The sequence below is a fragment of the Gordionus sp. m RMFG-2023 genome, chromosome 4 (assembly GCF_954871325.1).
Source record: "Gordionus sp. m RMFG-2023 chromosome 4, tfGorSpeb1-WG-v2, whole genome shotgun sequence".
Taxonomy (NCBI): Eukaryota; Metazoa; Nematomorpha; class Gordioida; order Chordodea; family Parachordodidae; genus Gordionus; species Gordionus sp. m RMFG-2023.
The window spans coordinates 12,852,666-12,865,715 of NC_088778.1; the positions used below are offsets into that span (position 1 = coordinate 12,852,666).

The 13,050-nt window shown below is 27.6% G+C and overlaps 1 protein-coding gene across 1 annotated transcript; it reads left to right on the plus strand.

Moving 5' to 3' along the window:
* The first annotated feature begins 362 nt into the window (after window positions 1–362).
* LOC135928450 (serine palmitoyltransferase 2-like) lies at window positions 363–13,046 on the plus strand. The gene is made up of 11 exons (XM_065464914.1): window positions 363–479; window positions 520–690; window positions 4,562–4,716; window positions 4,952–5,097; window positions 6,052–6,176; window positions 9,183–9,276; window positions 11,703–12,028; window positions 12,236–12,362; window positions 12,423–12,558; window positions 12,620–12,749; window positions 12,808–13,046. The coding sequence occupies exons 1-11, from the start codon at window positions 414–416 to the stop codon at window positions 12,913–12,915; spliced, it is 1,584 nt and encodes a 527-aa protein (XP_065320986.1). The 5' UTR covers window positions 363–413; the 3' UTR covers window positions 12,916–13,046.
* The last annotated feature ends 4 nt before the right edge of the window (window positions 13,047–13,050 follow it).

A 13,050-nucleotide genomic window follows, 5' to 3' on the forward strand; every position in this document is an offset into this window, starting at 1 on the left:
ATTTAAACAGAGAAAATAAAAAGAGGGAAAAGCACATCAATATTGAATGATTAAATAAAAAGAAAATCGTGTTTTTATTTTTTAAATATTATTTTCTCTGTTTGGTTGTTAGATCAGATATAATAATTCAATCTATTTTTTTTAAATAGGGACTTATCACTTAGAAAAAAATTTCATTGACTCTAAACCCGCGCTACCCAGATGAAGCAGGCACCCATGCATTAAAATAATGTCTTATATACATAAAATAACAATACGTTAAGCAAGCAGTGTCTGTTAATTAGTGTATTATTATTTTTTATTTATTAATAAAACCAAGTATACCCAATTTAGCTATAACCATCCCTAAATAGATTTTAAATATCATTCGTAAAATTATATTCAGATATGGTGACATTTAAAAGCATACTTTCATGTCTATTAATGTGATAAAAATTCAAAAGTATTCATTCAAATCTACTAAAAATAAAACTAAAAAAGTATTCATTTTAGATTTAACGATATTAAAATATTTTTAAGTTGTTAACAAACAAAGAGAAAAGGAAAGGAAATGAGGATGATATTCCCTTATTATTAGCCATATTAACTTATTTTTGTTATGCAGTCTTGATTATTTTTGGCTATATAAGGGATGCTTTGAGAAAATATGGCTTTGAAAAACGACAATTAATGTGTGACAAAGATACAAAAGTAATAAAGGAATTTAAATTATTTTATATTTTACAGTAATATATATCACTGAGGATCACAAAGCAAGGCCTTTTCAATAAAGTCTTTAAAAATTGCTAAGAAAACAGAAAAAACTTTTTTAATTAATTTTTTAATATATGTTATTACAAAAAAAACTTCTATTTGTGTTATTGAGAATATGAAATGTAGGTAATAGAATAGAGAAATAAATACTGACATATTTTGAAAAAAGTCAGTCACAAAATCTTAAAATTTGAAAAATTATGTTTTTAAATTTGATATCTTTTATCTTATTTATAATACTAATTGAATACATTATATACCATTGTTAATTCGATTAATATCTATTTAATTATACTATGAAATCTATATCTTGTTAACATTATTTTGCCTAACAATTAAGTTATTGACTCACCCTTTAGTTCTTCATTAGTCATTATCAGAGATCTGCAAAACTTGGTTCAGCCTAGAGGTCTGTAAAGTGATTTTTTGTGGCCCAAGCCTGAATTTAAAAATTTTTTGTCCAAGCATGAGCATACATTTTTAGATCTAACCAAACACCAGGCCAACAGAAATTTTTTTTATTATTTGAGTTTAAATATTATAATATCTAAGAAATAATTAAAAACTATATGTATATATTCACATATTGCCACCTTAAATAAAAGTATATTTAACCCCCATAATTTAATCAATATTCATATAAAGTTTAATTTTATTTAATTTGTATACACATAAATTTTATTCAGTTTAAATATAAAAGTAAAGTTAAAATACAATCGAATTTAAAAATTATTGTGATTATTTAAAAATAATTTGTATCATTGATGTCAAAAAAGATGATATAATGGTCTATATAGAGAAAAAATTTCTAAAAATATAATAATGAACATATTAAAAAGACATCTTTATCGACATTTTTGTGAAACAATAAGGATATTTGTATTTTTAATATTTATTTGTTCAACTTCAGGTCACAAATCCCGGAAAAAATCTTGTGGAGAAAAAACTGCAGGAAAAAAAAATCTTAAGGAAAAAAAACTGCACAAAAAATATCTGCCGAATTAAAAACTTAAATAAAAATAGGTGGAAATCTTTATTAAACACTATTTAAATGATAAATATATTATATATAAATAATACAGATTCATTTATTCATCCATTCATTTAGTCTCATTTATTAATTTATTTTTTCAAATATCTTACATCATGCATAATATTTATAGACAATAAATATATCTGTAATAAATTTTCATTAGTATTTAATTTTCTAAAATAAAAAAGGACTGAATTTTAAGTCCATAGGTTTTTTTTCCACAGTTTTTTCCCAAAGGCTTTTTTCCAATACCAGGTTGAACACATCTTACACAGCCCGACCTGAGCCTGAGGAAAAATTTTTCAATGTCCCGGGTTGGGCTTCAGACAAAGACAAGTCCGTGCCGACCTCTAGCCCAGCTCACAGGCTGGACGGGAAAATTAAAACAAATTATTAATTGACCAGGCCAAGCAATTTATACATAAAAAATCAGGCAGGGCTTAACAAATTCTTGATTTTTTGTACAGACATCCAGGCATTGATATATTTTTTTGAATCTCAAGCTAATATTTTGATTATACCATTTGAAAATAAATTGCAATATGTTTATTTGTTTGTATTTTAAGAGCTTTTTAACTAAAATACCAACTAAAACTTTTCTGTTTATCGTTTTACGTTCTTTTATTTGGATAAATTTTTGTACAAATTCTTCTGGCCATACTCTTTCATTAAAAAAAAATAATTCAAAATGCAAGTATATCTTAATTTTTGGGTTCAATGAAGGTTTCGTTTAGCCTTACTCGATTGTAAAAATTAAGCAACACGTTACTCGTTACTTAAAAAACTAAGTATTATATATAAATTTTTTTTTTATTTTTACTTTTCCCCATAAAAAATAAAAAAAATTATACAAAGATAAATTCTTTTTATAATATTTATTTATTTTTAACAATAATTGATTTTCAAATTTTGATTAGATAAACGAGAGCGCTTAGTGCTCAACACAGCTTTCATTGTGCTACACCTTCAACTGGCGCAGATGATGAAAGGGTTGTATTATATTTAATAAATAAAAATATAAATTGGAGAAATTTTTTAAAAAAAGCTTATTAGATCATCTTCACAAGAATCTTCATTTCAGATCCTCATCATTTTTTTGAAATCTAAATTCATATTTTTACCTTCACATCTTTTTTTAGATTTGAGCTGCTGGAGAGGTTCAAATATTTTAATTATGACAGTCTACACTGTAAACATAGAGCGCCTCGTGCTCAACACAGCTTCAACTGGCGCAGATGATGGGAGGGATGTATTATATTTAATAAATAAAAATGTTAATTGGAAATTTTTTTAAAAAAAGAAGGTTGTTAGATCTTCTTCACAAGAATCTTCATTTCAGATCCTCATCAATTTTTGAAATCTAAATTCATATTTTTACCTTCACTTCTTTTTTTTAGATTGAGCTGCTGGATAGGTTGAAATATTATAATTATGATACAGTCTACAATTAGAAGGTGTAAAAGCTCCCTTAATTTTATTTATTTGTGTAAAAAATGTTTCATACTGGGACCAGGGCAGAGTTAAATCATCTTCACCTGAAGAAATATATATTTTTGACATATATTCTTTATAAAATATATTATATTAAAGAATATAAATCAACATACCTTGATTGAGTCCATATTAATTTGATTATCAATCTTGACTCTATAAAATTTAACATAAAATGTAATAATTAAAATTAAGAACTTTGGTAGTTTATCTGAATTAAAAACTTGGCTTAAATTATTTAAAAAATATATAATGTAAAATAAAATAAAAAATATTTTTTAAGAAAGGATTTAAAGTAACGAGTAACTTTATGCATTACCGTTAATCGAAAAAAGAAACGCGTTGCTAGTTACTCGTTACCTTTTGAAACAAATAACGAATTGCGTTTTTCCTCAAAAAAGTAACGCAGTTAGTAACCACGTTACTTTCATCGACGTTATTTTATAGCACCAGTTAATAAACACAACATAATGTATTGTATATTGTTCACTGATTTTAAAAGAGTTTATTTATTGATTGCTCAAATTTTTTGTTTCAATTTAGTTAAATACGTCAAATCTAAAAATTGTAACTAAAACTTCTTAAATTAGAATTGCCATTATTTTTCCCAATTTAATTAAATACGTCAAATCTAAAAACTTTAGCTAAAACTTCTTAAATTTTTTAGAACCGCCATAATCCTTTTTAATCTAAATTTTTCTAAATTCTGATATAAATATTATTTGCAGGCTGTTTTTTAGAAGCCGCCTAAATTTAAAAAAATTTAAAATGCGTGAATTTTTGCAGAAGTAAGAGAAATGTAATTTTGTTAGAAACAGAAATAAATTTATTGCATATGTTTTTAGGAAAAAAATAATTAACGTTAGAGTCACATTTTTTAAATTTGTTTATGGCAATAATAAAATGATTTTTAAAATATATTATACAAAATAAGTTTTTAAACAAATGTATATCGATTTTATAAACTTATTGTCCTTTTTCATTTTCGAATTTTTTATTTTATAACAAATATTTTTACAATAAAATAAAGAATAAATGTGGTCTTTTTTTCCTAATTTTAAAAATGTCCTATTTTTATTAATTAGCTCAAGGTTTTATTTTTAAAAAAGTATTAAATTAATGATGATGGAATTCATCATTTATATTTTTTTTATAATTAACAGGATTTTTATAAATTTTTAATAAATTATTATTATAACCTCAAAAAGGGACAACTTTATAGCTGATGTATTATAAATTTTAAATATTGTTTATTTTGTTGATGATAAAAAAAATAATTTGAAGGATTTTGTGCCTTTATACTCAAATTTCGAAAGTTTTTATACCAGAAACGTCTATCTTCGTTGCAGGGACGCCTTATCTCAACCCATATGCAGTACTCCCGGTGTTAAAATTAAATATTTAGAGCGAGTCAGCCACGATGAAAACTATACATTCCAGTAATAGTTTATTTTTATTTTGCTCAATTTTTTTATTTTAACGAGACCTGCAAAATAGGGTTCCCAAAATTACAAGGCTAACCTGGTTTTGTAAAAAAAATATTTTCCTGTTTGACCTGGGCCTGGAATTTTAATCTCCTCTTTGGCCTAAGTTATTTTAGCTTCTGTTTTTTAAAAATAATAAATATCTCATTTCATTCATAAATTATAATGTGATTGTGTAATATAATTATAGATACACGGGGAAGATTTTAGAGGCAATAAATTTCGGCTCTTACAATTATCTGGGCTTTGCCGAGAATTCTGGGATATGTGTTGATCAGGTAGAAGAAGTCATATCAATACACGGTATGGGTATCTGTGGTTCCAGAAAAGAAATCGGTTGATTGATTAACATTCTCTTTCTTTTCTTTTTAAAAAATTAATTTTGATATTTATCACTAGCAAATTCTCGCAAATTTGACTGTTTATATATATCAGTTTAAGCTAGTAAAATTAATCCTCTTACATATCCTTTCGTCTCAATATAAAATGCCATTAAATTTTTTAGAAATAGAATTTTATAGAAAAATAAATGTAAACTGGTCAAGCCCTCCCCCAGTAAAATTTTAACATCACTGGTTGTGCACTATATACTAGATCTCTGCATAGGACCTATTTTTTCACATCCAACCTTATCTGAGAAGAAAAAAAAATTTGTCTGACCAATCCAATCCGAGTATTATTTTTTAAAAGATTTAAGGACTAATCTAAATTATATTCGTTCCGATTTTTTAGAATTAGACTTGTTAACAACTTAAAGCGGAAAAATTCTAAGCAATTTTTTTTTGTTATTCTTGAAAATAATATTTATAAAAATATTAGGAAAATGAAATAATTAAAAATTCGACAAGGTCCATGTCCAACCCGAAATAAGGATCCTTATTCGATCGAATCTGAGAGAATGGTCGAATCGGACTTGTATCTGTACCTGCAGGATTCATTTTTTATAAATTGTTGAAAATATCAAATTAACTTTAAATAAACATCAACTATGTTTGAACAAAAAATACATAGCATATAATGTTCCTATTTTCAAATGGTACTTTATATTTTTAAAAAGGCTAGAAGTTTAGCAACCATAATTATAGTTGCTTTAAGTTGAGTTTAGGATTTTTACAAGTCAAAGTTCATTTTTGGTTTATTTTAAAAAAATATTTGAATTTTATGACTTAATCTCCGAAATAGCTGGCACTAATATGAATCGAACTTCTTAGATTCACAATTTGCATTCAGCATTAGAACTATTTTATATTTAGAAGGGTCATCATTGTTATTTATATCTATTTAATAAAGGTATATCAGTTATACAAGAAAAATTAGAGAGATTAACTGCCAAATTTTTGGGCGTCGAAGATGCGATAGTATTTCCTATGGGTTTTGCCACTAATTCCAGCAACATTCCATGCATCATAGGCAAGGTTTTCCTCGTTAATTCCTATGAAATTATACATTGCTATTTGATTTTAATTAATTATTGTATCGTTTAAGAGCTATATGTTATTTTTAAAGTAACGTCATACGTTACATTTGATTGAATTATTGATAATTAATTCTAAACATGGTCATAATAAAAGTGAATGTTTAATTTGGCCTGTGCTATTCGTTTACCTTGATTTTTTGTTTGATCAAAAGGGTTCTTTCCCAAATGAGAAAATTATTGAAACCACGATGGGTATAAATATCAGACTGCTGAGGTATCAATTGCACGGGCCGGTCCGGATTTCTAAAAAAATCTTGGCCTGGTTCGGATTTTTAAAAAAAATTTTGTCTAACCCGCATTTTAAAAAAAGATAAAATTTTTGGCCCAGCTTGGGTGTATAATTTTTTATATAAAATAGTTTTAAAATGATATTATACAACAATGAATTTATTTTATATATATAATAATCGCGATTTAAAATATTTGGCTCGGCCTGGATTTATCGAAAAAATTTACAATCCAGCCCATACACCCGGGTCTGCAGATCTCTGATAAATATATTGACGGCTAGAATGAATATTTTTTGATTTCCTTTTTTCCACTAGATACCTAATTATGGGGCGAAAATATCTATACATGTAAACTCCACATACATGTATTTGCCCATATTCCAGGGGGTTAATGTATGCCCATCAGGCTACGAGTTATTAATAACAAAAAGGAACATTGGATTTGAATAATGAATTTTGGATTGTTTTATTAATTATTGCGTGCTTTATACCCTGCATCTTTTTCAGATAGATATGTCTAATAGCCTGATGGCCAAACATTTCTAAATTCCTTATTTGTCAAGAGATACTGGATAAGTTTTTAACCATTTGTGATCTGATTTATCCATTACCGATGAACGAACATTAGTACAAAACGGTATCATTGCAAAGTAGATAATCGATGGTACGCACAGCAGCATCTTTTTATAGATTAGAGTCTATAAATTGTGTCAAAGAATGTTTTAGCAGCCAGCTTGACAAAGATTGTTTAATATGATGTCCTCAAAAAGTAATTAATTTAAGAATGAAATTTTTGTTTGTTAATAAAGAGGAAATAAATGAAACTATTGGAATGAGTAATGGTGATCGTAAGCCAAGTCTGCCGGATTTTGTTGGAAGGGTGGTTTATAGCCAGCTATTATAGGTTGACTAATTCTTAAGCATCGATTAAAAATTTTCCCTATATTTTTAAAGTATAAAAGGAAATCGGCATCTTATGATCTAGAGCAGAATTATATTTTGGGAATATTATTTTTTTTAAAATTAACTGAAGCGCCTGATGGTAAGACATATGCTTGAGAATATTTTCTTTTGAATTGTGTCTAAAAATATTTGGATGCCTGTAGACCTTCCTTTAGATGACCCGAAAACGAAGATTTTATCTTTAATCACAAATAAAAAAGTTCAATAAGGAAGAAACATTTGTGGTTGTATTTTCACATTTTTATAATTTAAAGATAAATTTAATAGTTAGAAATTTAAAATGATGATATCTACAGTTTTAATTATTTCACTGATGGGGTCCGATAATATGGCATCATCTGAATACCATACATTGTGGACGAGATTACAATTAGAGACTGCAAAGCCCGCCTCCTCTCGGGGTCAGAATTAGCTTTGATTTGGGGCATGGACTTTTTAAAAAATCGGGCCTAATGATATTTAGTTGGATGATGCTGTTTTTATGGCTATGCAGAATAAAGGCAAACCTAGTAAATTCCCCTGCTGTATTCCTTGTGCTGATGGAATAGTTTGTGTTCATATCGTAATATAGTTTGGAACTGTAGCTTGACTGGATATAGTTGAAATAATTTGGATAAACTTCTAAAAAGCTTTGGATTGTGAAATTACGTTTTAAAGTATTGAAAGGTTTTAAAAATAATTTGGTTCAGGCTGGGTGTTACCTAATATTTTTTTTAAAAAATTTGGGCCGGGTAGGGCTTACATTTATAAATAAGATATTAAATTTTGCTTTAAAAATTGATATATTTTAATATTTTTGCAAGAAACATGACCCTAATATTTTTTGTCTATAGAATATAATTTTACAATCAAAAAAATATGCGAATTTTTATATATTTAAATAAATTCGGGCCAGGCCGGACGAACAAAATTTTTATTCTTGTTTCGAGTCGAGCTTTTGGGACATATAAAAAAATATTTAGTTCGGATTCGAGCTGGGCAGGACAAATTTTTCAAAAAATTTCGAATCGGGCTTGAAAAATTAGGCCCGATGCAGATCACTAATTGAAGGTTCTTTTATGTCAAGTATGACGAATGCGTATTCTGAAACAAAGATATCCAGAGTATTTCTTGCTGTTTGACTTGTTTTACAGCTTCCTTTTATGCCAAACCCTAATTAGTTTAGAGGGAGCAATTTGATTAGGATTTATTTTTAATGTTTGCATATTTTTGAGATAATCCTCATATAACTTCCCCTATAGCTATTAAGCAGATGCCTTGATATACTTCTGTAAGGCAATCAATCTAGCTCTAAAGAATAGTGGAATTAATGGATAGCCCATTAACTATTAGGTTACAAAGATCGGTCAATGCCTGCAATAGGATCAGAGATCAAGAACTGTCTATATTTATAAGATTTCATTGTATAATCTAGAATTTACATAGTAAATATAATTTTAAAACTTACTCATATTTCAGGTCGTAAAACCTCTGAGATAAAAAATAAATAATCTACCTTTTATTTTAATACTATCATATCGGTACCAATTCTCATCAGATAATATTAAGAAATCACAATTGACATAGTAAATTTTAGAAAATCCGCATTACAAAAATTATAAGTTGTGCTCATTTCCAAAATTTTAGAGACATCACATGTCAATTAGCGATATTACAGCTGAGAGCTGATGATATTTTCTCCTATATTTGAAACTTTTACTTTTTTTATTATTCTATATAATTATTTTTCGTTTTAATCCCTCTCTTTTTAGGGTTGCCTTATTTTAAGTGATAAATTGAATCACGCATCCATTGCTTTAGGTTGTCGATTATCTGGAGCGGTTATCAAAACTTTTGAACACAATGGTTACTTATATAAATTTTTACTTTTTTTCTTATAGTAGAAGTAATGACATTAATATACTAGTATATAGACTAACGATTCATTCATTAAAATGTTAAAAGTATACATATAATAGGTATCAACTATATATTATTTTATGGCTTGCACTTTGACTAAATTATTGTCATTTAGTCTACTTGCAGATCCCAAAATAGTGTCTTAAGCTGATTAATATATTTGTACATTTTTAATGAATAAATCGTCAATCTAGGTTAGTATATATATGTCGTATTGAGATATGGAATCATGTGGGATTCGGAATCCCAACGTGGGAATTCGAGATCTTGAATCCCCACGTTTTATTCGGAATCTATGGGGATTCGGAATATATATTTTTTTAAACAATTAAATAATATTTTTTTTCTTCTTTTTTGTCGACTGGCTGGCACCAGAAAATTATGGGTTTCATGAATAAAAGATGCGAGTGTTTTAAGACACAGCGTCTACATGACAGGATTTTCGCTGGATGCAAACCCCCTTCAAAAACCTTTGCCTACCCCCCTAAAATATTTACACCACCTTCGGCGGCGGTGTCTCCCTATTATTATTTCCACCTTTTTAATTTATTTCAGAAAATTTATAAAGGATAACTTAAATTAATCTATCTCTACTACCAACTATCAATATTTTGTGAATATAAAGAATTTATTTTTTAGATAATAAATTCAATTAAAACCTCCATTATTTACAATGAATTAATTATGACATTATGGCTGAAATATCTAAACCTTTTAAATTACATTTAAAAGTAAGCAGAAGGTTTTATTTGGAAAACAATGTGTATGATTGTTTGCAATATATAGATTTGGTCGATGAATTGTATTATAATAATTCTATAATAAAAGTATTAATTTTTACAGCAATAAATTTTGTCCTTATTTCATCTCAAAATTTAATAGATAACCCCCCCTCCCCCAATTTATCCTACCCTCATTAAAGCAGCCTACCCCCTACCCCCCTCACAAAATAGCATGCAAACTGTTCCTACCCCTTACGCTCATGTAGACGCTGTCAAGACAACATCAAATGTTCAGCAAAATGTCATTTGCATTGAATAAGTTGCAATAAATAATTTTTTTTAATTCGGATTTTTTTAAAAATATATATTCATGTGAAAATATTTATAATTTTATATAAATTTACAAAAAAAATGTCTTTTAACCTTATTCCTTTTCATTCATTATATGCCTTAATTTTATACTATTTACTTTTTTAAACATTCTCTTATCCTTTTTGATAATTTATATAATTTATTTATTTTAACAAAATATCTCTAAAAAATAAAATTTTCTGGTGCCAGCCAGGTGGCAAAAGCGAAGAAAATTTTTTTTATTTAATTGTTTATTTAAAAAAAAAATCCTAATAAAACTTGCGGATTCAAGATCTCGAATCCCCGCGTTGGGATTCCGAATCCCACATGATTCCATATCACAATACGACACACATATATATATATTATGATTGGGAGAAAAGTATGGACGAAAACATTATAATCGCCTTTATGGTTTTCAAATTGGATTGTTTAATAAGCATTGTTCTGTCGATAATTCTCACGTGATTATGCTACTTTTGCTAACATTTCATATATCTTCAACTACTGTCAAATGGCCATTTGCGTGATACCCTTCTAGGCATTAAAATATAATTCTACGAAGAATTTATTGGTGAGATGGGGTGTGCTTGAGCTGCGAGTTGACTATCTAATTTGGCGTAATATGAAAATAACTTCGACTTAGTGGATTTAGATAACTTTATTTACGAAATGATGCGTTTCATACATATTTCAAAATATTTATGTTTACTAAATACCCCAATCGGTTAGGGCATGTAGACTTATTGGTATATCTGTACAAATGAGTCTACAAACAAATATCATAGCCAAATGGCCGATAACTGACTATGTGACGTCAGAATAATACTACACTGGTCAGAAAAGAACAACATAGAAATCATTTAATAAAATAAGAGTGGCATAATATCCACTCAATTTTTAGAATATAACCCTATTAGTAAACTTTTTTGTTCAAACGAATATAATATTAAACGCCGATTTTCAATCAAGCAAATATATGGCCTTTTTAAAATCCCCTGCCAACATCTGAAATATTGACAGCTGATGTAAGTAAATCATAATCACAAGGAATTATGAAAAATCTTTTTTGCCATCTAAAACAAAAAATACGTTTAAACGGAGTAATTATAATTGTTTCGTCGATAAATTTTTAACAATCTTTTCATAGCATAGATTCGTTTTCCTTGCGGTTGATTTTAGAAAAATGTTTTAATTTTTAGATTATTATTTCTGTTATAATCATATTCAAAAAAAATTTATTATGTCAAACATTTCCTTACTACAAGTTTAATAAATGTCAATATAAAACCATTTAAGATATGAAGGATTTGGAATCAAAGTTGGGTGAATACATTGTTATGGGGCAACCTAGAAGCCATAGGCCTTGGAAAAAAATCATGATTATGGTTGAAGGTGTTTACAGCATGGAAGGAACCATAGTTAATCTACCCGAGGTGATGAGACTTAAACGAAAATACAAAGCGTATCTCTATTTAGATGAAGCGCATAGTATAGGCGCCTTGGGGCCAAACGGAAGAGGGGTCGCTGATTATTACAACATTGACCCCAAAGAGATTGATATTATGATGGGAACTTTTACAAAAAGTTTTGCCTCCGCTGGGGGTTATATAGCAGGATCAAAAGTTTTTTTTGAAATTCATTTACAATAATTTTTAAATGTCTCGTTTGAAAACACATTTATTTATTTTAATTCGATCTTCTAATATATTGGTTTGATCGTTTTATAGTCATTTAAATTAATTATTATAATAATCCATAGAATGGAGTGCAACAAGACGTAAAAACACTAATACATTTTCCTATTTTTATTATAATTTTGAATTTCGCAGAGTTTAATAAATCATATAAAAGAACATTCTCATTGTGTATCATACGGTGTTGGTATGTCAGCGCCTATTGCTCAACAAATAATAAGTAGCATGGAAGTTATTATGGGGTTGGATGGTACAAAAGATGGTAAATTTATTGAATATTAATATACATAAACTATTTAAATATACACCATAAATAATGAAGGTGTCGCAAGAATAATGAATTTGAAAAATAATTCTAAATATCTGAGGAGAAATTTGATTAACATGGGATTTCATGTTATAGGCGATGATGATTCGCCTGTCGTTCCTGTTTATCTTTATTTTCCCACAAAACTTTCGTAATTATAACGACGAGATAAATTCATATCTAATATTTCTTTTTTAAACAACAATTTCTAGATCATTTTATAGAGAAATGTTGAAGAGAGGAATAGCATGTGTCACTGTTGGTTTTCCCGCAACTCATATTATAGGTGCTAGAGTCAGATTTTGTTTGTCAGCTGGACATACGAAAGAGATGTTAGACAAAGTTTATCTTAACTTTTTTATTGAATTGTAAATGTTTCTATTATATTTTATAAAAACAGTGCTTGAAAGAAATTGACGAAATAGGGGACTTATTTTCAATAAAATATAAATTACAGAGATCCTTTATGCCTATCAACCTTTGGAACAAAAAAAATATATGTGATTAAATTATTTATCAAATTTTTGTTTACAAAAGTATTATACTGAAAACAAGCCAATTAGATTTTTTTACTACATTTAGAGAAAAATTGTTAAAATGCACGAAAAAAATCTCACTCATTTTGTAAACGTAAAAGTTGCTT

What these genes read in the sequence shown, in the direction of transcription:
- LOC135928450 (XM_065464914.1), top strand. Translation starts at nt 414, where the DNA reads ATGTCTATTAATGTGATAAAAATTCAAAAGTATTCATTCAAATCTACT. An exon ending in CAAAACTTTTGAACACAATG is followed by an intron (nt 9,277 to 11,702) that starts GTTACTTATATA and finishes AAACCATTTAAG; the next exon opens with ATATGAAGGATTTGGAATCA. An exon ending in CGAAAGAGATGTTAGACAAA is followed by an intron (nt 12,750 to 12,807) that starts GTTTATCTTAAC and finishes TTATAAAAACAG; the next exon opens with TGCTTGAAAGAAATTGACGA.